Raw genomic sequence first — 24,738 nt, forward strand, 5'->3', positions numbered from 1 at the left:
AGGAGTACGCAGAAGGGGGTTGGAAGGAGAGAGGTGACGGCTCCTGAGAGAGGCTGGAAGGAGCAAAGGGATCGGCCTGAGGTCCCCCAAAGACTAACCCCAGTGGTGTGAAGATACATAAACCCTCATGAAGGACCATGACCACAGGTGAACAGGCCCCCACCACTGACTCTTTCCACCACTGTGGAAAGAGATGATTCTACCCTTTAAATCACAACTCCTCCAATGTGAGGAGTGAAACAGTCCAAGCTATTGACCACACAAATGCCTCCGAAGGAACCTGATGGCCCAAACCTGATCTGTAGTGCTGCCTGACAGCTGTGTATGTGATTAAATGGGGGAAATGTGGTGAAAAAAATGATGGCCTTTTTCAGCTTCTCCAGCATGTTAGCCAAGTGCCTTTGCAAACCAAAAAATGAACTTTCACTTTGCAAGGTCACCTACGAACTTCATGAGAGGCTCAGTAATGAGGACCTTGGAGTTGACTTCTTGTCACACTAGCACTTGGCAAGCTCCTCTGTGGTACAGTTTCTATGGACAGAGCGGTTATGTGGAAGGAAGGCCATGTGAACAGGCTTCGTCTCCTCCAGGACAAGCCTAACCCTAAAGCCTCCTCATTTCTCATAAATTGTCAACTCCAACTGGTTTATGGAGTCTCCTATTATTATCTCTCTACCAAAAATATTTTAAAAGATATCATACCACAAACACAGCAACAGGCATCCTTCATTAAGCACTTCTTAGATAGCAAGTATTATGCAATCTCATTTAATTCTTATAAAGCAGGTATTTTATAATTGATATTCACATTGACCTGAAAAATAACTGTTCAAAAATCAGATCTGCAATCTTAGGTCGACAGCTGTCAGAGGGTGAGTTCAGTAAATCTTGTCTGTTTCCAGAATTAATAGCTGTTGTTGTTTAGTTGTTAAGTCATGTCTGACTCTTTTGTGACTCCATGGAATCAGCCCACCAGGCTCCCCTGTCCATGGGATTTCCCAGGTCCCAGCCAGGAATACTGGAGAGGGTTGCCATTTCCCATCTGGAGGATCTTCCCAACCCAGGGACTGAACCTGCATCTCCTGCTTGGCAGGCAGATTCTTCCCCCGTGAGCCACCAGGGAAGCCCAGACTTAAAAATAGCTACTTTTTTTCACCCCTGAGCATCTACTACAACATGCCAGGTATTTTATATAAATATCTCAAAGCTTGCAGCAGTTTTGCAAGATGGAGTGAGAATACTCATTTTGCAAGGAGGAAACTCTACGAGTAGAAGGATCAAACAACTTACTCACCAAGGACACATCAGAAGGAGGTCATAGAGCTGTGGTGTGAATCCAGACCTGTAGGATTCAAGGACTGAGCACTTTTCACAAGATGAGAACAGGCCCCAAATGCATCTTTTTCATACTACATGTTGTGCTGGTATAAGGAATTTTTTTCTTTACTATTTGGGGGAAAAGTAGCCTTAAGTAACATAACACAGAAAGGAAGGTAGCAGATGTATGAAAAGAATTGCCTCCATTTGGGCAATGGTAGCATTTAGTTCGGAGAAGGCAATGGCACCCCATTCCAGCACTCTTGCCTGGAAAATCCCATGGACAGAGGAGCCTGGTGGGCTGCAATCCATGGGGTTGCTAAGAGTCGGACACGACTGAGAGACTTCACTTTCACTTTGAGTCGGACACGACTGAGAGACTTCACTTTCACTTTTCACTGTCATGCATCGGAGAAGGAAATGGCAACCCACTCCAATGTTCTTGCCTGGAGAATCCCAGGGATGGGGGAGCCTCATGGGCTGCCGTCTATGGGGTCACACAGAGTCGGACATGACTGAAGCGACCTAGCAGCAGCAGCAGCAGCATTTAGTTCTTCCGTTTTTAGGATTGGTAGATTTTTTCTTATGTACAATGCAAATCACAGTCATGATCAGCATCATGGTCCTTTGGGCCAAATAAAGATCAAAAGTTAATTCATAGCTCAATTTTAAAAAATGGGTAAGACCTATGACCTGAATTTCTACTGTCAAGCCTTCGACTCCAATATGGATTCTTCCTGGACTTGAATTTTTATTTACCTTATTTTTCAATGTTACAATATACTTTCAAAAAGGTAAGCTGCCTTAAATCCCCCTTTCTACACACTAACTATTCTCACACTAACTCTTCAACTAAGCCAACAGGAGAAAGCCAGTACTGAGAATTCTCTACAACATGGCACTCTGGACATCAACCTATGAACAACAGCAACCCTCAGCTTCTGTTTCAACACAGGAGAAGGTAGGTACATTATAGTTCATTGACTTCCTCATACCTATAACATGCTCTTACCCATCCTTACATGTGAGACCACAGAGTCCTAGTAGACAATATACAACTGATTGTGCAAAGCAGCACAGCACAGGCAGAGTCCCTTCCCAACATCTAAAGAGGTGGCACTAAACTGACCAGCTGAGATGAAGAGGTATCTCACTTGATCTCCACCACCCAAGCAAGATCATGCAGATAATCAATCCCCTGGGTGACGGAAAAGCACATATCAGAGTGAAATAAAAGTGTAGGATGTGTGGCCTTCAGGTCTGCAGCTTGAATAAGAAGGAACAGACGGAGGCTGCTCTCAAAGCTGACAGTCAAAGGTATCTCTGGCCACTGTGTAGTCCTCCTTTGCTCACTGGGCTCCACTCGCATCAGCCACCAAGGCTGTTCCTTTACTCAAAAATGCCAAGAATCCACTGTCCCAGAATGGGGTCCCTCTGCAAATGCCTTTTCTTCTTTCTCCAAGAGTGATCTGTTTGTCTGTCCTAAGAGAGGTCTTTCCTATCTGTTCCCTGTGGGTTTCCTTTATGGTACTTACTATGACTAGCAATTTATTTTTAGTTGTTCTTAACTGTGTGTCTGTGGTGCGGGTCTCCCCAGTTAGAATATACGCTCCATAAGGGTAAGGAGGAGCCCATTTTGTTCCACATTTAAAACTGTGTTCAAAATACAAAGGTTCTAGTAAAGAAGATGATAATAATACTTCATGAATAAACCAATGCACTATTCCACCAGCTAGAAGCATCCTCTGCCATTTCAAAATGATCCCGTATTCAAAACTTAAAGACATTGATGGGATCAGCAGAACTAACAAGAGCAATAACAGGAATAATCTTGACAGATTGAAGAGCCACCTGGCTACACACCCGCCACAGATTTTCTCTAATCTTTACAACCATAACCAGGTGGGGATCATGGTCCTCATAACTGAGAAAACAGCAATGCAAGAGGATCAGGAGACTTGCTCAAGGCTACACAGTTGGGGTTATGGGGATCAGAGCTGGATCTTGAAATGTGGCCTGACTCCAAAACCCATGCCCTCACACCAGGCCACATAGGCACTAGTAGTTAATGTCATCTCTAAGATGCATCAAAGTGCCTAGGACAGCCCAGAGGTGAAGAGGGCTGTGGAGGCTGTGGTGAGCGAGAATCAACCCTGAGCTCAGGGAGCTGAACACACTCAGAAGAGCCAGGGTCTCCCAGCTGCAGCTAACTACAGGCACACAGACCCACAAAGCCATCTCTGATGTTGAAAACTACCAAGAAAAAGAAAGAAAATGAGAAAAAAAAAAGGGGGGGGGGAAGGAGACCAGGAACTGAAGTTTGGGTGTTTATGACAATTATCTCTTTCTTACAAGAGTGAAATTCCAGTAATCACTACCATTCATTAAGGATTGATCATGTGTCAGGTTCTGTAGGTCTGACATTTTACCGTGAAATCATTTATGACTTAAGAATATAGGAAAATGAGTTTCTGAGAACTGACTTCTCCCATGCAGGGACACACGGCTGGAGAGACTATCAGGATATACTCACGGTTTCTTGATCGGAAGCATCTGCTTTAATGCACAAGGCTGCCTCATTCAGCCTGTGTGCCTGCTTCTCTGTACATTGCCTGAGATGAGGAAATACCTCCAAATTCAACCATGAGGAAGGAGAAGGCAAAATTATAGAAAAATTAACTTTAGAGGCAAAGATGACTTTTTTAAAAGAATAGTAACACAAAAACCCTAAAATAAAGAACATCTTTTTCTTGTAACTGCAATCTATTGACATCTTATCGGCACTGATTCAGCAAGTAAATATTGGGCAATTTCTACTGTATTAACAGCTGATCTTTAATACTCATGTGACTAAGCTGGACTGAATAGTATGGCAAATAACGGTCTTTTAAGTAAAGAACAGGGAGCACCAAACACCGCTTGCTAACTCAACATTAGGTGTTTTGTTGCTCATAAGTAATGGCATCAGGAGATAATGATTTCCTTTTGGTAACTGCTGTGCATCTGCATAATCACACTGCGATCTGCTGTAATGATATGCTGGGAACAGTCATGCACATTACTAGATTGCCTGATAATTTATAATATATTCAGAGACCAATGGGGCATCCTGTTTGGGCAGATATGACAACCTTTTATGTAACAGTCAATGAAAAGAGACATTTAATAAAATGCCAAAAATTTTTAAGCCATTATGCATTTTGTAATAAACATTTATTTGAACATGTCTATGCCTAGCAGAGACATTACTTTGCCAACAAAGGTCTGTCTAGTCAAGGCTATGGTTTTCCCAGTGGTCATGTATGGATTTGAGAGTTGGACTGTGAAGAAAACTGAGCACCGAAGAATTGATTTTTTGAACTGTGGTGTTGGAGAAGACTCTTGAGAGTCCCTTGGACTGCAAGGAGATCCAACCAGTCCATTCTGAAGGAGATCAGCCCTGGGATTTCTTTGGAAGGAATGATGCTGAAGCTGAAACTCCAGTACTTTGGCCATCTCATGCAAAGAGTTGACTCATTGGAAAAGACTCTGATGCTGGGAGGGATTCGGGGTAGGAGGAGAAGAGGACGAAAGAGGATGAGATGGCTGGATGGCATCACTGACTCGATGGACGTGAGTCTGAGTGAACTCCGGAAGTTGGTGGACAGGGAGGCCTCGTGTGCTGCGATTCATGGGGTCGCAAAGAGTCGGACACGACTGAGCGACTGAACTGAACTGATGCCTCCAAAATGGTGAAGTTACTACAATATTTATCACAGATTAATACTGTCATCCATGTAACAATTTCATAAATATTTAAGATGTAGATGGTAGTATTCCAGAAATATTAATAAAATTAAAGTTGATAAGTTATAACAGGTCTTGACCATTCAACCGGGATGCTGGGAAAGATTGAAAGCAGGAGGAGAAGGGGACAACAGGGGATGAGATGGTTGGATGACATCACCGACTCCATGGACATGAGTTTGAGCAAGTTCTGGGAGTTGATGATTGACAGGGAAGCCTGGCGTGCTGCAGTCCATGGGGTCGCAAAGAGTTGGACACGACTGAGCAACTGAACTGAACTGACCATTCAACACTACCCCTCTTCTTTAAACCCTTTTGTCCCATAGCTTCCCTAGAACAATATTCCTCCCTCTCAATTGCTGATTTTGTCCCTTTTGCTGGCAGCTCTTCCTCTACCACTGATTGTGGAAGGTCCTCCAAGTTTCTGCTAAGTCTTTCTCCTCTCTCATTCTACATTCACTCCCGAAGAACACCAGCAACATGACTTATCATCATCTATGTGCCTATGACCCCCAAATTACTATCTCCAAACGCCACCTTTCCTTATGAATCCCAAATCTGTAAGATACTGTCCACTTGATCTTTCCTCTTGGGAAATGCCACATGTATAACACTTCTATTCCTTTGCCTTTTCCTCATTTTCCCCTAACCTTGGTGTCTCTAACTAGTATTTTCTGTCTCAAATGATGTCATCATCCAATGGACTGATCAAGTAAAGTCCTGGATGTAATTTTTGACCCTCCTCCTTTCACTCACCTCCATAGCTAGTTTATCCTTATTATTGACTTATATAGTGCCATCTATTTCACTCTGCAGGTATCTCTGAAGCCCATTCTCATCACTCCTATACTTTCAAAACCCTACTCCAGGCTATGGTCACCCATCCTACAGTCTATTACCACCATAGTTCCCTAAACAATCCACATATGTCTGCAATGGCCTCCCTAAAATCTTTCAACATGGTGGCCACAATGATCTTATCAAAATGAAAAACTGATCATATAACCTCTCTCTCTTATCAGAATCCTTAGGTACCTTCCTATCACTCTTAGGAAAGAGCCCACAGCCCTAGATAGGGCCTACATGGTCTTGTTATAAGGTTTGGTTTTCCCCCATCTCATGTCATACTCCACCAACTCTCAGGACCTCACCCCATCACCATCTGGTAGGCCTTTAGAAATCATGTTCCATCCTGTCGAGGAGCTTTTTATAGTAAACTGTCCTGCCTTCCTAGAAAACGCTTCCCATCTTCTCATAGTATATTCAATACTTAATTTTGAGTCAATAGTTATGTCTCAGCTCAAGAGTTATTTCCTCAAAAAAGTCCTCCCTGACTATGCCAAATCCCCTAGTTGGGCTCTCTTATACAGGGCCTGTCACAGTTTTAATTTCACATTTGCCCGTGTCATTATTCAATTATGTTCTGTCTTCTACCCTAGACTAAAAGTTCCAGGACAACCCAAATGTCTGCTTTTGTTCACGACTGTAACCCTAGGACCTAACGCTAGTCCTAGTACACAAGAGATTCTCAGTAAATATCTTTGAATCAATGAATTAAAAGTCTCAAATTCAGGGTTATTACTACTGAAAAAAAAAAAACTAAGACGATCTTTAGCATATTGGTGTCTAAAGAGATGTATGAGGAGAGACTGTACTGAGACCAGTCGACAAGAGCTCAAAAGGAAAAGTAAAATTGAACAGTACAACTTCAAGATTCCTCTAAAACAGACTCTGAAAAAAGTAAACTGGACGTAAACTTACACGAGTTGCGTGCTTACCCACTGTCGGTGAACAGGAACTCCAAATGGGTCATAAAAACCTCCCAACGGGAGACGCTGTAGCGCTGGGCCAGAGAGAGAGCGATGCTGTAGACGTTTTCCTCCAGTGTCCTTCACAAATGTGCATCAACCACAGGGAAGGGAAAGAAGAGAAACACATGGCCTTAATCAGCAGAGAAAGCGTTCATTAGGACTGTTCTCCAGCTAAAGGGGTGCAGCCAGCGCAGTCCCTCATAAGACATGTCACAGTAATTCAGGATAAGTGCACCCAAGGGATTTTTAATGCTCCTTCTTCACTATGGTGCGTTGCAATTGACGAAGGAATCATCCAGATCAATGCACCTCAAACAAGGGTAATTAAGCCCCACTCAGGGAGCATTTGACAATTTTGTCTGGAGACATTTTTGATTGTCATGGTGGGCAAGGAAAAGGAGAAAGCAGCTGGCATCTAGTGGGCAGAGGTCAGGGAGGCTGCTGACCAACCTACAATGTACAGAACAGCCTTCCTGCAACAAAGAATGACCCAGTCCAAAACGTACTGAGATAAAAAAAATTATGGTCTAGATACCAGAGCCTACAGTGAAAAAGGAATACAAAGAAATGGATCCCTGCCCCACAGGTTAATCTCTGAGAAAAACACAGTTAGTCACTCAATAAATTCTCATTTTCTACACTGGGCCAGTATTATGCTAGCTGCTTAAGATATAAAAGCAGCAAGATATTTCTTGAGGAACTCACAGCCTAGTGGAGTATATGAGGTGTGAACCAGGCATCAAACAGAACGGGGGAATGTTAAAAGACTACAAAATACTGTGAGGATACAGATGAGAGAGTGAACGGGGATTAACTAAGCAGAGGCGGTAAAGAGGGAGAAGAGACAAATGGGCTTTTGATAGATGGGGTGTCACAACCATGAATGCACAGGGTCCTCAGGTCTACTGAAGGACCTATACCTTATCCTACAGGCAATGGAGATGCAACGGAAAGTTCAAACCCGGGAATGGTGTCATCAGATTTGAGAAGCTCTACGTATGTAAACAATTCTGGTCCAGAGCACCCACATAAAGGCCATATTGGAGAGACTGTCACAAGATCTCAACTTTCCTGAAGCAAAGGAAACATAAGGATGGAATTCACTGGAAGGATGGCTGTCTATCAGCAGACGAATGGATAAGAAAGCTGTGGTACATATACACAATGGAATATTACTCAGCCATTAAAAAGAATACATTTGAATCAGTTTTAATGAAATGGATGAAACTGGAGCCTATTATACAGAGTGAAGTAAGCCAGAAAGAAAATCATCAATACAGTATACTAACGCATATATATGGAATTTAGAAAGATAGTAACAATAACCCTATATGTGAGACAGCAAAAGAGATACAGATGTATAGAACAGTCTTTTGGACTCTGTGGGAGAGGGCGATGGTGGGATGATTTCGGAGAATGGCATTGAAACATGTATATTATCATATATGAAATGGATCGCCAGTCCAAGTTCAATGCATGGGACAGGGTTTTCAGGGCTGGTGCACTGGGATGACCCAGAGGGATGGGATGGAGAGGGAGGTGGGAGGGGGGGTTCAGGATGGGGAACACATGTACACCTGTGGCTGATTTGTGTCAATGTATGGCAAAACCACTACAATACTGTAAAGTAATTAGCCTCCAATTAAACTGAATAAATTTTTTAAAAAAGGAAGGATGGTGGACAAAAACCACAGAAACGGGAATGAAATACCTATTACCACCAAGTAATACTGCTAAGACTACACTTAGGTTCACTAAGGATACTGATGTTTGCAAGTTGGATCATCCAGGAGCTGGCAAATGATTTCCGTTCAAAGCCAAACAGTAAGTCTTTCAGGCTTTACCACCATATGGTCTCAGAAGCATATTCTTCTATTGCTTTTTACTCCTGCTTTTCCACAAACCTTTAAAAATGTAAGCCATTTTTAAAAATGTAAAGCCATTCTATGCTCATAGACTATAGAAAAGAGACCAAGGGCTGAATTAAGTCTATCAATACCTGGATTATTAGGTAACTGTCATTAAAAATTATTTCTTAAAGGATTTATTGAGTACTGACATCCGCAGGATAAAACAAGAGTTTGTGGAGAATGGGGACCATTAGCAGTTCACTCTTCCTATTATGAGTCTGGCACAGCATCTGACACCAGGTATGTACTAAGTATTCGCATCTTTATTATCTGATAAAAGTGGGAAGAAAACAAACTATATTCTGTTTTCCTCAAAGTCACCCTAGCCACTGAGACAGTAATAACTCATACAGACAAAAAAGGACAACTATAATGTATGCACAGAAAACAACGGCCATTAAAATGGACAGACAATTAGTAAGAAAATAAAGAATGGCCACGTTTGAAGGTGGAGCTGCAAAACAGAAGGAAGCAGGTTCTTCAAGGATCCTTTGTGTAAGATGCTAAAATGCTGTCTCCAAATCAGAAGTGCTAACTCAGAAAACTCACAGATACTTTGAGATATTTTGAACGAGTCATCTAGAGACTGCTGTGTATATTTATAAACAACAGATTGTGGAGGAGATTCAAAAGCATATATTTTTCCTCCAGGATATGCCTCAAATAGCACGTGCTAGCTGGATGCTTAAAAAAAAGACGAGACAAAGCCCTAGCAAAATGTAATTGATGATGTAAGGCATGCCTTATCTTGTCAACTTGTATCTGCATAATAACCCTCTTCTAAGAAACCATAAACAATCTCACTCAGGATTACCAAATGCCCAAAGAGAAGCCCACTGGACTTGGCAATAGGAAGCCCAGGCTCAACTCCTGGCTCTGCGACCTTGAACAATGCTTTAACGCTTCTCACATTCCTCTTCCAAAAGTAAGGAGACTGGATTAAATTCTCTCTTCAGTCACTTTCAAATTGGACATTAAATGAACCTAAGAAATTATGAACCTCCAGGAGAACAGAGGGGAAGAGAAAAAAAATTGTACATTTCTCTTAACTGAATTCTCCCATAGGCTGTCCCTACTATCTTTCTTTGATCTCCATTTTCCCTGCCTCACTCTAAAAAGAATTTGAGTGTCTTCTCATAGGAAAAAAGCCCAGGATAATATAAAGTACTATTAGAGTACCAAAGTTATTTTGCTGCTTTAAGATTTAAGAATAATGATGAAAAATAGCAAAGACCACTGCAATAATCAAGACCATCTTTGCTATTTTAAGTGCATGCTAAGTCACTTCAGTCATGTCTGACTCTTTGTGACCCCATAGACTGTAGCCCATCAGGCTCCTCTGTTCATGTGATTCTCCAGGCAAGAATACTAGAGTGGGTTGCAATGCCCTCCTCCAGGGAATCTTCCTGACCCAGGGATCGAACCCGCATCTCCTACGGCTCCTGCATAGCAAGCAGATTCTTTACCGCTGATTTTAAGGTACTTATCAGGAAAGATTGATAACTGTAAAATGTAGGCACAATCTAACGTTGTTTCAAAGGCTAGAAACCTAGACTGAACTGTATGCCAATGCTTCTGGGAAAATTTAATCAGGCAGTGTGGGGAGGGTGCGTGGTGCTGAAGACGTGATGCCTTTGGTAGGCAGTAGGAAATCACAGCTGTGATCTTTACCATCTATGGAAACTTGGACCAATTACTTAATATTAATAAGCCTTAAGTTCTTTGGAAAAGGAAATGGCAACCCACTCCAGTATTCTTGCCTGGAAAATCCCATGGACAGAGGAGCCTGGTGGGCTACAGTCCATGGGGTTGCACAGAGTTAGACACAGCTGAGTGACAAACATTTTAAGTTCTTCAGTTATAACACGGCGATAACAACATTTTATATCAGAGGGTTACCTTTAAGGATTAAAAGATGTTTTCAAAAGAAAGTTTATAGAGCATCTAACACCATTCTAGGCCCATAAGAAGCACTCCACAAATCAGGGTGTTAAAAAAAAAACATACCTCTAACTTAATAACCATTGTGAGTGAGCCCATTTTATAAAAATATCTTGTTTAACTTCCCCAACACCTGACACCTAATTCTCATTTGATCAGAACTCATTTGATCTAAAACAAAAAATGAGGACCAGTATTAAAACCAAGGAGAACTCCATACCTAGAAGAGAACATTCCCACAGGCCTTGAACTGTACTGCCATGTCACACAAGGGCTAACTTTTCTCTGGAAAGAGCTAAGGGACAAAGGAAAAAAAAGGGAGCTGCTACAGGCCTTGAACAAGAGAAACTGCCAGCGTGAAAGATCTGCTTTCTCTAGGAACCCAGGACAGATGAAGGTGCCCTGGACCCACAACACGTGGTTCCTCCTCTTGGATTAAGTCGACTGTACCTATTTTTAACACAGTGAGGAAATTAAACAGTCATGTAGTAGAAAGGTGAGATTCCAACCAGGAATCAAAGGGAGTCTTGTTTTTAAATTTCTAAAGCTTCATGGGCTTCCCAGGTGGCATTCGTAGTAAAGAACCTGTCTGCCAATGCAGGAGATGTAAGAGACCTGGGTTCAACCACTGGGTTAGGAAGATCCCTGGAGGAGGCAAGGCAATCCACTCCAGTATTTCTTCCAGGAGAATCCCATGGACAGAGGAGCCTGGCAGGTTACAGTCCATGGGTTTTCAAGAATAGGACACAACTGAAGTGGCTTAGCACGCACACGGTAAGCTTCATACTTTTAACCCCTGATCATACTGCATCACCTCTAACATAGTACTGGGATCAGGATACCAAAATCATAGGGACATTTTCTTATAATTATCATCCTTACTATTTTAAATCTGCAAGCCTGAAATACAGTCTGCATCTACTGATCATTCAGAAGGCAGCTATCCTAACCATGATCCCACCAACGATCTATTTGTGAAGACTCCCACGTCCCTCATAGGATCGGAAGAAGTAGGGGAAACCCTGCTTACAGTAACCGTGAATGGACATCTTCAAGAGATTGTGACTCATAGTCCTGATAACTCAGCTCGTTCTTGTGTGTTTTATCCCATCCCTTTAGGAGACAAAAGTATCTCTTACTCAGCCAGGCCAAGGATGGTTTCCCTTTTGTACTGGTCGTCGGCTGTGAACCGCTGCACATCCACACCCTTCCGCAGGCCCTGGAGGATCTGAGCCTGAGTGAAGTCCAGCAGGCGTTCATTGTAGTAGTGCAACTGCTTGGTCAGCGCAGTGAGGTCCTCGGGCCAGGCCTCATGTCCATACAGAGTCACATGCCTGCTGACCATCTTGATCAGCTCTTTGGGATCAGCCTGTGAATAACAAAAAGAGTGATTACAAAAAAAAAAAAAAAAAAAATGTAACAATGGGAAGAAGGTCTGTCTGGCCCTTTACACGGCTGCTATCTAATCAAGGTTTACAACCACCCTGGGGAGTCGGTTGCAGAGGTGGTCCATTTTGCAGACCATAAGAACAGGACACAGAAACTGAGTCTAGGAATGGATTTATGGACATCTGCTCTGTTCTTCCCCCTTAAAAAACCTCCATCCAAAAAGAAAAAAATTTCCATCCACTTAAAAATACGTATGCTTGTTTTTTCAACTACCATTAGATCCTTGAGCCTATTCCAGATCTCTTCCTTAATTATCTGATCATTTATAATAATTCACCCTGGAAGCAATTTCTGTCATCATTGCCCCTGGATAAATATGCTTTGGACCATCTAAGTATTCTCAGTAACAAAGCAGTAGTTCAATAATCCCATTAGAAATGCCTAGACAGTTAAATAGAAGAGTATTTTCTCCAAGGATAAGTAAGGGGAAAAAAACCCATCCTTGTTCCTACAATTATCATTTTTTTTTCTAATTTCATAAGAAAGTATGCAACCAATTTTTACTTTGCTCAATTTAGGGCTCAATGGGATACTATCCTGTAATTCCCTGACTCATTTGAAAAAACCCTGATGCTGGGAAAGATTGAAGGTGGGAGGAGAAGGGGATGACAGAGGATGAGATGGTTGGATGGCATCACCGACTCAATGGAATGAGTTTGAGTAAACTCTAGGAGTTGGTGATGGACAGGGAGGCCTGGCATGCTGCAGTGCATGGGGTCACAAAGTCGGACATGACTGAGCAACTAAACTGATACTGATGCTACAAAACAATTATTCAAATAGAACAAAGCCCAGAATTGATCGGCTGACAGGAAAGGTGGTTATTTATTTATTTATATTAAATAAATATAATATAACCACATTTATTTAAAGTTGGTCTGGGTGTCAATGAAGCCATAGCAGCTCCACCATGATTCCAGAGTTACCTGACATGTGAACAACATTAACTCAATCCCTCCCAGCTTCTGGGAAAACATGGTACATATTTTAATATAAGCAAATTGGAAAAAAAAAAACAAAAAACACTCCCAAAGCTACCTGTGGTTCTCAAAAACACATCTAATTATAATAAGCTGTCAGCATTTCTCATGCGTAAGTCATCATTCTGAACTGCACAGATTTATCAGTGTTGGGTCTATATTGCCAAACCTAATCTGACATTCTCTCTCTTGATCCTATTAAGGTACAGTCTGGGAGTAATGTGGAGAAGGCAATGGCAACCCACTCCAGTACTCTTGCCTGGAAAGTCCCATGGATGGAGGAGCCTGGTAGGCTGCAGTCCATGGGGTCACAAAGAGTCGGACACAACTGAGTGACTTCACTTTCACTTTTCACTTTCATGCATTGGAGAAGGAAATGGCAACCCACTCCAGTGTCCTTGCCTGGAGAATCCCAGGGACGGAGGAGCCTGGTAGGCTGCCGTCTATGGGACTGCACAGAGTCGAACACGACTGAAGCAACTTTAGCAGCTGGGAGTAATGATAAAAACCAATTAAAGAAATTTTCTTGGATTCCAACAGGCAGATTTAAGAAAAGGTCAACCTTACTAAATGCTTCCCCTATCTCATTCATATACTGAGTCCTATCCTCAAAAACTGCAGATATCTGTCTCAAGTCAAAAGACCCAGCTTTGAAAGCCAATGCTCCCAAGTAAGTGGCTGTAAGATCATCTGTCATTCACTCAACAAATACTTTTTGTGCACCTATTATGTGCCAGGTGAAGTCCTAAGATGTGACCCTTTCCTCCAGGAATGTAGTCTATAAGGAAAGACAATCAAGCAAACAACAATAAATGGTTTGATACCACTAAGCACAGGGTGCTATGGGAATGAATACAGAGGGGTTGGCTTCAGGCATGTGTCAAGCAGGGCTTCATGAAAGAGTTAATTTCTAGTCTAACTATTCAAGTGTTAAGTAGTAAAAAGGCTATCAAGAAACAGGGGTTCCCCTCGTGGCTCACTGGTAAAGAATCCACCTGCCAATTCAGGAGACATGGGTTCAATCCCTGGTCTGGGAAGATCCCACATGCTTTGCAGCAACTAAGCCCAGGGGCCACAACTACTGAACCTGTGCTCCAGAGCCCGGGAGCGACAACTGCTGAAGCCCACATACCCTAGAGTCCGTGCTCTGCAACGAGAAGCCACCACGATGAGAATCCCTCTCACCCCAACTAGTCTCCCCTTCCCGCAGTTAGAAAAACACCTGTGCAGCAAGGAAGACCCAGCATGGCTATAAATAAATAAAATTATTATATATTAAAAATAACAGGGAAACAAATTCCAGTAAAGGCGAGAATATGTGCTAAGCCTAGATGGCTAAGCCCTGATGGGAAGACGGAGTGAACAAAGCTGATCCTACTGCATTTAGAAGTGATCTGGGAATAAGCTGTGTAAGGCTGGTATATCTGCCAACGGATTTAGGCAAATCGGATCCCATTCCTAGGCTCTTAGTGCCTCTTCATCTGTTATTTAACCCAGCTCCCTTCTGCTTACAGACTGAAGCTCATGAGGCCCCTCCCTGAACCGCCCCCCAGAGGCACAGCCCGCTCTGAAGCTGTCTGGCATATGGATGTGGCCAGGGAGCCAGCAGCCCATCTCCACCTGCCCTGCATTCTGGTGTGCCCTGCTGTTGCCTGCTCATCTCACACCTCACCCAGTAAGCACCTTCCTGCCTAGAAAGAGAAAGAGCAGGAGCAAATATCCAGCAACTGGGGTCTCAGGGCAGCAGGACAGCTCTTCTGTAGGTGTTCTTTCAGGGAGCTCTTTGTACTGGTTTTGCACTCCACTAGCAAACTCACGTTGATCAAAACAGTGAAGAAGGCTTTTTTCCATGTATACTCTGACCCTCTGATTTCAGACTCAAGTCCTCCAGCCTCAAATTGCCCAATGTGCTCTGAAGGCGGAGCGACAACCAGGCAGCCCATCTCTGTGTATGACTCCATGCTCTGCTCTACCAGGCTGTTGGCTCCTACTCCCTACTCATGGAATTGACCACCTTTACTCTCCCAAGCGCTTCTTACGGTTATTGTACCACACTCATTTTCTCACTCTTTGTTTTCTGGCATCTCACGGATTTGGTACCTGTATTGGGAGAGTACACCAAATATCTGATCTCATTTCTATTCTCTTTCTAACACCATTTATGAAACACATTTCCCAAACCAGGTTAGAGAGTTCAGCTCCAAGAGTACTAAATAGCACACAGCAATAATGTACATAGTTGCTACTATTAACATTACACTGGCTTTTCTTTATCTTACAGAGAGTTTCAAGTCTCCACACACAACCTTCATTTTCATATGTGGCAAAAAAACACCTATTCTTTTTTTCCAATGAGGAAAATGGCATGTCAGGGTGTAATAAGCATGGACACACATAAGTTACTAGCTGGATGTCCTTGTGCAAGCTACTTAACAACTACAAACTTAATAGTCTTATCTATAAAATGGCAATATACTATAGCTTGCATGGTTGCACAAAGCCTAAGAAACTATACACACACACACACACACACACACATAAAATACACAAACCAAACCAAGACCTGGTCCATAGGAGGGGCTCCAAAAATGAAAGCAATTATGGAATGTATACTCAAAGGTATTCCCAGGTAGCACAGTGGTAAAGAAGCTGCCTGCCAATGCAGGAGACTCAAAAGATACAGGTTTGATCCCTGGATCGGGAAGAGACCCTGGAGAGGGAAATGGCAACCCACTATAGTATTCTTGCCTGGAGAATCCCATGGACAGAGGAGCCTGGCAGGCTGCGGAACATGGGGCTGCAAAGAGTAGGACATGACTGAGTGACTATGCACGCAATTACTGATACACCTGTTACACTTTAATTGTACTTCTATTGCATACTTTACATTGCCTCTCTTTTAAGTATTAGTTTCTGGAGGGCAGAAACCATGTGTACTTAGTAGCTGTGTCTTTCCCACAGCACATTAGAGTTGTGGAGTAAAAGGGGGACACACCAAAGAGCAGCAACAGCTTTTAAGTCAGTAGTACTAGTTTATATACCAGATCCTTTGCTTACTAGAGATGCAATTTGGGGCAAAAATTCAAACCAATCTTTTGGCCAGCCAATACTTTGTTCTTGACAGATGCTTCATAGCGAGTAGATGGATGAGCATGTTTTAAGTTAGCTTTCCATGCAAATTATTTTCTAATCATTATCACTAGTACTTTCTGTCCCTTCCTCCAGAAACTTTACCTGTCATGATTACTTCCAGTGTGTTTTTAATTCTGGTAACAATTCTTCCTCTGGGCTCATCACAATTTCTCTCAATATATTCCAAAAGCATCCTCTACTCAGCCCAACACTTCATTTCACACACACATTCATTCACGTCACAAGTGCACAGCATTAAAGTTTCTAAAGCACTTTCACCTGATTTTAATCTGACCTTCATACCAACCCAGTGATGGGTACAGGAGACTGCTGGTAACTGCTTCATAGATGCCAATCTCTAATTAGGGGTCCTGAGCTGGAGTCTCACAGCAAGGAAGAGACTCAAGCCTCCTGGTCTCTTGTCTCATGGGCTCTCCACTGTACCAGGCCCTGCTCCTTACCCTGCCAACAGAGCTCCTGGAATGTCCTATATCCAGCTTCACACATAAAGTCACTAATTTTTGAGCAGAGTATATTCAAACCTCTCTCCCTCTTTTTCCACCTAAGTTCAATGATATGATCCATGAGTACAAAAGTTTTTAGCCTCTAAGAAACTTTTGAAGGACTTTACGGGTAGCTTTGAAATCTCCCATATTCAGTATTGAAATGATACTACAAAAACTGAAAACATAAAAAGGCATTAAAAATTTAAGAAGTATAGAGAATAAATTATTCTAATTTTCCCCCCAAATCTGGCAATGCAGTTTCTTTAAGGTGTAGGAAAAATATATGCTTTCTTTAAAGACTATGGCTAGGTCCCTGTAAAAAAAAAAAAAAATTTAATGTACGTAAATATTTATGAGACTAGAATTTTGAATAACTTCATCTAGTACTACTAACTAGTAGAGGTAATAAATCCATTCAGGCTTAATAGTCTCCATTTCTTGGTAATATTGTTTGGAAACTTTTAAACAGGTGGTATGTTTTCCCTCTAGGGTTGTTATTTGCTTGAGATAATTTTCTACTTAGTATTTTCAATTAGTAGCTTAAAAAAATACATCTTAGAAATAGTCTACCATAAACTTTTGAATTTCATCCCCTGCCAGGTTTGATTCTCTAGCATATAAAACTAAAAGACACATTTCCATTTTTAAATGATTTTATCTTCTTAAACTTTTTTTTTTAAGCTAGATAAATCACACTTCAAGATGCATATATGGGAAGAGGGATAAATTAGGAGTTTGAGATTAGCAGATACACAGTATTCTGTATAAAATAAACAAACAACGAGGTCACACTGTATAGCACAGGGAACTATATTTAATATCTTGTAATAACCTACAATGGAAAAGAATATATGCATCTGTGTACTTGCATGCTTATATGTATAACTGAATCATTTTGTTTGTATACCATAAATTAACACTTTGTAAATTTCAATACTTCAATTTGTAAAAAAAATTATAATACTTCAATTTGTAAAAAAGATGCAGTCACAATAATTACAAAGGTAAGACACAAATAAACAAGGTACAGAAATGTGTATAGCTTACTCATATCTGTATTTAAAAGTTGTTATATAAATATGTACATCCGTAACTATTTCTGGAGGGATACAAAAAGGAAACTGACCTTTTGTTTTATCCTGTTTCCGTCATCTGTGTTTTGTCATGTGTGCATTGTTTTTTCAACATAAAAAGTTGATTAGGACAAATACTAGAAGATGAAATTCTCTGCCAATCATCATCACAGATCTCTAAAAAGAAACATGAGGGACTTCCCCACTGGTCAGGTGGCTAAGACTCCACACTCCCAGGGCAGGGGGCCTGGGTTCGATCCCTGGTCAGGGAACTAGGTTCCATATGCTGCAACTAAGATCTGGCGCAGCTAGCTACATCAATCCATCAATCAGTCAGTAAATCAATAAATATTAAAAAGAAAAAAGGTCCACTGGGCTGCTCCGATGATCACCCAGGTTTGCTGCCGGGTCCTGGAGTCTGTGTGACTGACGCAAGATGTGCTTCGCACCAAGATGCACAGGCTTCTTATCAGAAATGACACCACAAATTATATCAATACTTTCATTCAAACCTAGCAATCTACCTAAGTTATCATTCCTGCAGCTCAGAACTGCAGGGGGTGGAAAGAGAAAATGTGAAAAGACTGTGAAAATAGAAACAAGCTGAACTGACAATTGAGTGGAAGCAAAGCTTCGTGGAGAGTTATTATGTGTGGGCAACAAATTGAAACCACTTGGATCTCCGTTTCCAAGATGATTCATCAGGAGTTTGCCATGTCTCATTCAAACTCAGCGGTGTGGTTTTCTGCAGGGAGAGATTCTGCACTCAAATAATGAGCCATTAGATAGTCAATGGACAATGCAAACATACTTAAAACATCCAGCTAACAGGCCCGTCCATGAAAAGTCAGGACTCCCAAAATGTAATACTGATGGCTGTTCAATGAAATGATTCCTCAAATTAGTCACATGCCAACAAACAGTCACTGAGTAACTAGAGGTGGGTGATGTCCTGGGGATTTAGAATAGACGGGGATTCCTGCCCTCAACAGGATCGTATGTGGAAAGAGGACGAAGTGTACCAGCTACCACAGCCTACAGGATCCACTGTAGGGGAAGTCTGGAAGAGAGCCACAAGAGACGGAAAGTAACTTGTGGTTCAGCCGGTAAAGAATCTGCCCGCAATGCAGGAGACCTGGGTTCGATCCCTGGGTTGGGAAGATTCCTTGGAGAAGGGAAAGGCTACCCACTCCAGTATTCTGGCCTGGAGCATTCCATGGATGGAGGAGCCTGGTAGGCTACAGTTCATGGGGTCACAAAGAGTCGGAGACGACTGAGCGACTTTAACTTTACTTTTCAACTTAAAAAAAAAAAAGATGTATTTATAATAATTAGAAAGGTAAGACAGAAAAATTTTAAAAAAATCATTTCAGGCAGCAGAGAAAGTTTCACACAGGAAGCTTTTTTAAGCTCAGACTTATCTGCTGCTAGTGGGAAGAAGAGGTATTTCAGGCAGGAGAATTACATCTGCACAGACACCAAGGTGTGAGAAAGGATGTCAAATTCAGAGAAATATACAGTCTGAACAGTCAGAGCATAAACTTCAAATGAGCCAGTGTCAGGATCATGACTGGTGGGGTGAGGAAGAGCCACCAGTGTCAAACACGGAAGTAGAGATTTCAGCCAGCAGCCACTGCAAAGCGGGTAGAAACACCATGCTGGAGTGCAAGCCAGAGATCACTCGGGTTGAAAACACAGGGACACGCTGCTTCTGAAAGAAAGCTGGAGTGGCCGCGTGACCAGGCAATGGGCAGGTAAAGACTGGAATCAGGAGCTCCGGTGACGGAGGTCACTTTCTACTGGAGTGACCCTGAGCAAGTAACCCAGTTTCTCCGAGTCTTACTTTCTGCACAGAGGCGGCCACTTCTGCAAAATGAGGCTGCTCATTGGATCAAACGGCAGAATGAATGTGAAAGGTACTAAGACAGCCTGTGCCTTCCCAAGGTGAGTCTTATCCTTCTACCGTTCCCAGACAGCTCCCCTAAACGAGCCCCACATACACCACTGCTGTGACCCCTCCTGACACCTTCCTGGCCTAGAGGAGACCCGATCGGGTCACAGTGAAGTCTGGTCACCAACTCCACCGCTATCCTTTCCCTCTGGAGTCAGGCATCATTTCTCTGCCTCGCATTTTATAAAGTAGTATTTCAATACTTTCTTAAATACTTGTGAAGAAACACCAGGGTACATAGGATGGCACAGGGACACATCAACTTCTCTGTTACAGGTTCCATCCCTCCATCCAGAATGCTCTCCTCCCCTCAGTCTTCCTGGTGCCATGCTCATCCTTTTCTTTACTCAAAGGTCACCCTCGTAACAAAGGCCTTTCCTGAGCCTGTTTTAAACTATACTCCACTGCTTAACTTTCTTCTTTGCTTTTCGTTTGCAAAGCTCTTACCATAATCAAAGAATATATTTACTTTTTTTGTTGTTGATGGTGCCCCTCCCCGAACAGAATGTAAATCTGAAAAGGGGAAGGGTTTTTATACACACTATCCACTACTGTCTTCCCAGGATCTAGAATACTGCCTGGCACAAGCAGTCATCTGACAAATATGTTTGATAAACACACACACATTATCCAACTGCCTCCTATGTACTGAATGATAACTCATTAATTTTCAGTATTCTACCCCAGGGAACATCTGTTTACTCCCATTGACATTCCAGGTCCTGCAATGAGGAAACCAATGAATATAACACAGACACTCTGAAAAAACTTGTTATCTAGTGAGATGGAAATAGGTAAATTCAAAGTAACACAGTATAAAAGTCACGAGGTAAGGAGAGGGCAGTAGAGACACACAGAGGAGCTTCCAGCACAGCTTGGGAGCACGGCAGGATGGTGGCAGGAGGCAGGACCCAAGTACTAAGCAAAGGCATGCTGGCGAAACATTACGGGCAAAAGATTACAATGTGTTGAAGACAAGGAACAGAGAACACACGAGCTGTGTGAGAAATTTAAGCAGCTTGGTATGGCTGGAACAAAAGGAAAATGAAGGTGAGGAAACAAGACAGAGGCCAGACGACCTCGCTAGGGCCATGGGAAATCACTGAAACACTGGCAGTGGAGGAGAGGAAGCCCAGACCTCCATTCTGGAAAGGCTGCTCTGCCAGACGCCTGGAAAAGGATGCAGAAGAAACAGAAAGGAAGAGACGATGCTTGTTCCATTAAGTAAGTACACTGTTCCAGAAATTAACCTGCCACACTTCCAACTGTATATAATCACTTCTTTCCCTCAATGTATACCCTGGTAGGTCAACTCCTTATTTCAAACAAAAACATACCTGTGATATAAAAGCAAAACAAAGGAAAATTACTAGAGTATAGGGTAAAAAAAAGTAGTACAAAACAGCAGCAGTAGCTATCAAAAAAAAAAAAAAAATTCAAAATTTCCCGAAGAAAGTAATATATGAACTAGCCTTAAAAAGACAGTCCTTTTCTTGGCCCAAATTTCATCCTAATTTCTGAAAACAATACCCACTCATAATGATGATGCCCTTGGGAGAGTAACCTGTGTGGCAGAGAGTTCCCTCATTCCCCTTTCTCTTTTTAAATAAAAACTGATGAATGAAAGCCATAGATTTTGCCATGAACCAAATGTTTGCATATACTTACAGGCTCTTAGATATGTTTTGGATGGCCGAGGCATCCAAATTCTTTCTCTGCAGTCTGCTCTGGGTCAGGGGAGGAAGAATCCTGCCTCAATAGACACTGAACCTTGAATCTGTGCACAGAGTAGATTTGAAAGTCCAAGCTATTTGCTTATCTATTCTTAAAGTGGTAATTCTCTTAAAATATCCAGTATAAAAAGGAGATCATTTCTGAATGCTGATGCTTAAAGCTGGTGCATACAAGTAAACCTAGAGGCCTTCCATTTTCTAGCAGCACCTGAAACATTTTCAGGTCCAAAAAAGAAGGCAATGTAACTTAAGGCCAAGCTTAGGTGCACTCACTCAGAAATTAACAATAAACTTAAATAAAAGGTGTCAAAAGCATGGGAGTTAAGTAGGCATAGTGTGTCTCAACATTTCATCTGCACCATTTCTACTCTCATACCTCTCTGGCTTAAAAATAAATAAGAGTGCAATGCTGTTCAAAGAACAACACTGCATACTGGCCTAAATTAGAGCCATCTTCCTCTTGAGAAGGTAATTACAAAGCTAGTTCTCCATTTTCCCTCTATTACCTCAGCCTTTCCTAAGAATACTGTAAAATAAAATAAATGTCAGAGAAGTTAGGGGTGAATCAACATTCACCTTCGGAGAAGGCAATGGCACCCCACTCCAGTACTCTTGCCTGGAAAATCCCATGGATGGAGGAGCCTGGTAGGCTGCAGTCCATGGGGTCGCTAACAGTCAGACACGACTGAGCGTCTTCACTTTCACTGTCATGCATTGGAGAAGGAAATGGCAACCCACTCCAGTGTTCTTGCCTGGAGAATCCTGGTGGGCTGCTGTCTCTGGAGTTGCACAGAGTCGGACACGACTGAAGCAACTTAGCAGTAGCAGCAGCAGCAACATTCACCTTACATACTAGAACTTCTGCCTCTTATTAATGCCTGGAAAAGCAACTCCATCTAACATAGCCACAGTGAACACATTCTGAATACAAGGCGCTTTAGTCCCTCCAAAGAGGTAAATACGTGTTTTAACTACTTTAGAAAAGCTTTACCGTTTCTCATTAATTAAGTGGAAACTGTGAGGACTTACTCTGTAAAGAGGATGGCATTTGTCCCTGAAACATGGAGCCAACTGGGCGTAGATCTGGAGGCTATAGTAATAGGCAGCCAACTGGAGAGAGAGAGCAGAGTGGGACTGCTTTTCAAAGCACTTGTTAGCATCTAACACCTACAAGGGAGCATAAAAGAAAGAGCTCAGCTAAAAGGAAATCGGCACAACCATCATAAACCATTACATTTCTATTGGTTCAAACTTTCTATCAAATCGACTCAAGTGCATCTTAACATGACTACATTAAAATTCAGACAGATTATAAAGGCAGATCCTATGCATGTGAAAGAAGATTTTAAAATCAAGATTTTAGCTAACATTGCAGACTTGACTCTTCAGATACTGACCACAGCCCTTCTATTACGCAGAGGAACAACCAGAAGGAAAGGAAACATGCAATAACAATTCGCTGGTGAAAATCCCCAGTAGAGACTTTCAGTTTATTCATTTTTTAAGTCCTTTTTTCTTGGTAAGGGCAAACTTACCTGTGGTAAAGCCAGGAGATAAGCAAGAGCCAAAGTCGTATCATTTGGTAAAGCGTCACTTGCTAGCTGTAAGAGAACTGGATGCAGGAAAAAAAAAAAAATTCATTATTTTCTTTGTGGATCCATGTGACAGTCATGGTTACTAAGTGTCACGATTTTAGTCCTTCATAATTTCAACTGTAATTATCTTCAGAGAACTTTTTAAGATGCTTTATGAGAAAGTCTATTCAGCACCATCGGAGTACAGATTATATGAAACTACGTTAAATGGTGGTCTTGCCTTAACTCAGACACATTATGCCATTTGCTACTTACAAATGTGAATACTGTTAGTGCAGCTACAAAGTCTAAGTGCAAACAGATCAGTGAGGATGTCTCTTCCAGCTAATCTTTCGGTTTTAGAGACCCAGGCCATGCTATACAATTCTGGATATCAATGACAGCTACTGTGGAAGATGACCATGTGAGGACTCATGGTCAGAACAACAACACAGATTTGCAAGAGCAGACTTAGAATAACTCTCTTGATTACTACAGTCATGACAATAGGCTGGGTTCTTTCTCTGTACCACACTCCACGAAAAGAAAACCAGTCTCACGCTTTGATTATATAACATCTTAAAATATCCCAACCATCTACAACTTTTATATAAGTTCTTTATATAAGCAACAACCTATCAATATTATGGATTTAATAAAACAACACTGCAAATAACATCTGTGTTTATATCCACTTTGTATTAATAAGGAGGCATTCATTTAGGACCTTAAGTGACCAATACCAGATAGTCACTGTAATCACAGTGTAAACTTTTTCTATAGAGGACACAGACTCTCCTGATCTTCACTAATGAAGGTAAACAGCATCTAAATAATTCAAAGTAAGTAATATTTCACTTCGTAAATACACCATATAATTTTATGGTGTTTTACAGGAAACTGAAAGTCGCTCAGTCGTGTCCAACTCTTTGCAACCCCATGGACTATACAGTTCTCCAGGCCAGAATACTGGAGTGGGTAGCCTTTCCCTTCTCCAGGGGATCTTCCCAACTCAGGGATTGAACCCTGGTCTCCTGCATTGCAGGTGGATTCTTTACTGGCTGAGCCCAGATCAGCCAGCTCTAAGTGGGTGGAGTATGAGAAGTGACCTAAAACTCGACATGTCCTGTGCATGACTCATCTAAAAGGGAATGAGGCTTCTTGCACAGCACCTCTTACTAAGAGAATCTGAGTTCTCTAAATACTCATTTCCTCTAAAATTGCAACCTCCAACCTCATCTAGCTTTTTTCCACTTTATTTTTACTTCCTTCAGATATTTCCCTTCCTTATGTACAAAAGAAGCCAGTTTTCAAACCACCCCCTTTTTCTGGCTTTTAGAATCTAAACCTGCTCATCAAAACCAGCCCTGTCTCTTCATGGCTCAGGAGCCCTTATTCCAAGTGAATGGCCGATGCCCCAGCTAATGGAGGAACGTCCCTCTCAGAGTTGTGTTTGGAGCTGGTCTGAGCCCTGCCTGGGAAAATCACCCAGTCCCATTACTAACTTCCAGTCAGATCTTTTTTTTTTTTTTTCCTTTCTTTCCTTGTTTTCTTTTTGTTTTTAATCTTATCATC

The 24,738-nt window shown here is 41.9% G+C and overlaps 1 protein-coding gene across 1 annotated transcript in view; it reads right to left on the bottom strand.

The window, feature by feature from the left end:
• Positions 1-24,738, bottom strand: part of NBAS (NBAS subunit of NRZ tethering complex) — a 336,032-nt gene that overhangs the window by 100,857 nt on the left and 210,437 nt on the right. Inside the window, exons 39-42 of the mRNA XM_027966530.2 lie at positions 23,125-23,201; positions 22,619-22,756; positions 11,905-12,134; positions 6,882-6,992 (exon numbers count right to left, since the gene is read on the bottom strand). Of these exons, the coding sequence (XP_027822331.1) occupies positions 6,882-6,992; positions 11,905-12,134; positions 22,619-22,756; positions 23,125-23,201 (556 nt within the window). The remainder of the gene's footprint in view (positions 1-6,881; positions 6,993-11,904; positions 12,135-22,618; positions 22,757-23,124; positions 23,202-24,738) is intronic.

Source organism: Ovis aries, chromosome 3, assembly GCF_016772045.2.
Source record: "Ovis aries strain OAR_USU_Benz2616 breed Rambouillet chromosome 3, ARS-UI_Ramb_v3.0, whole genome shotgun sequence".
Classification (NCBI taxonomy): domain Eukaryota; kingdom Metazoa; phylum Chordata; class Mammalia; order Artiodactyla; family Bovidae; genus Ovis; species Ovis aries.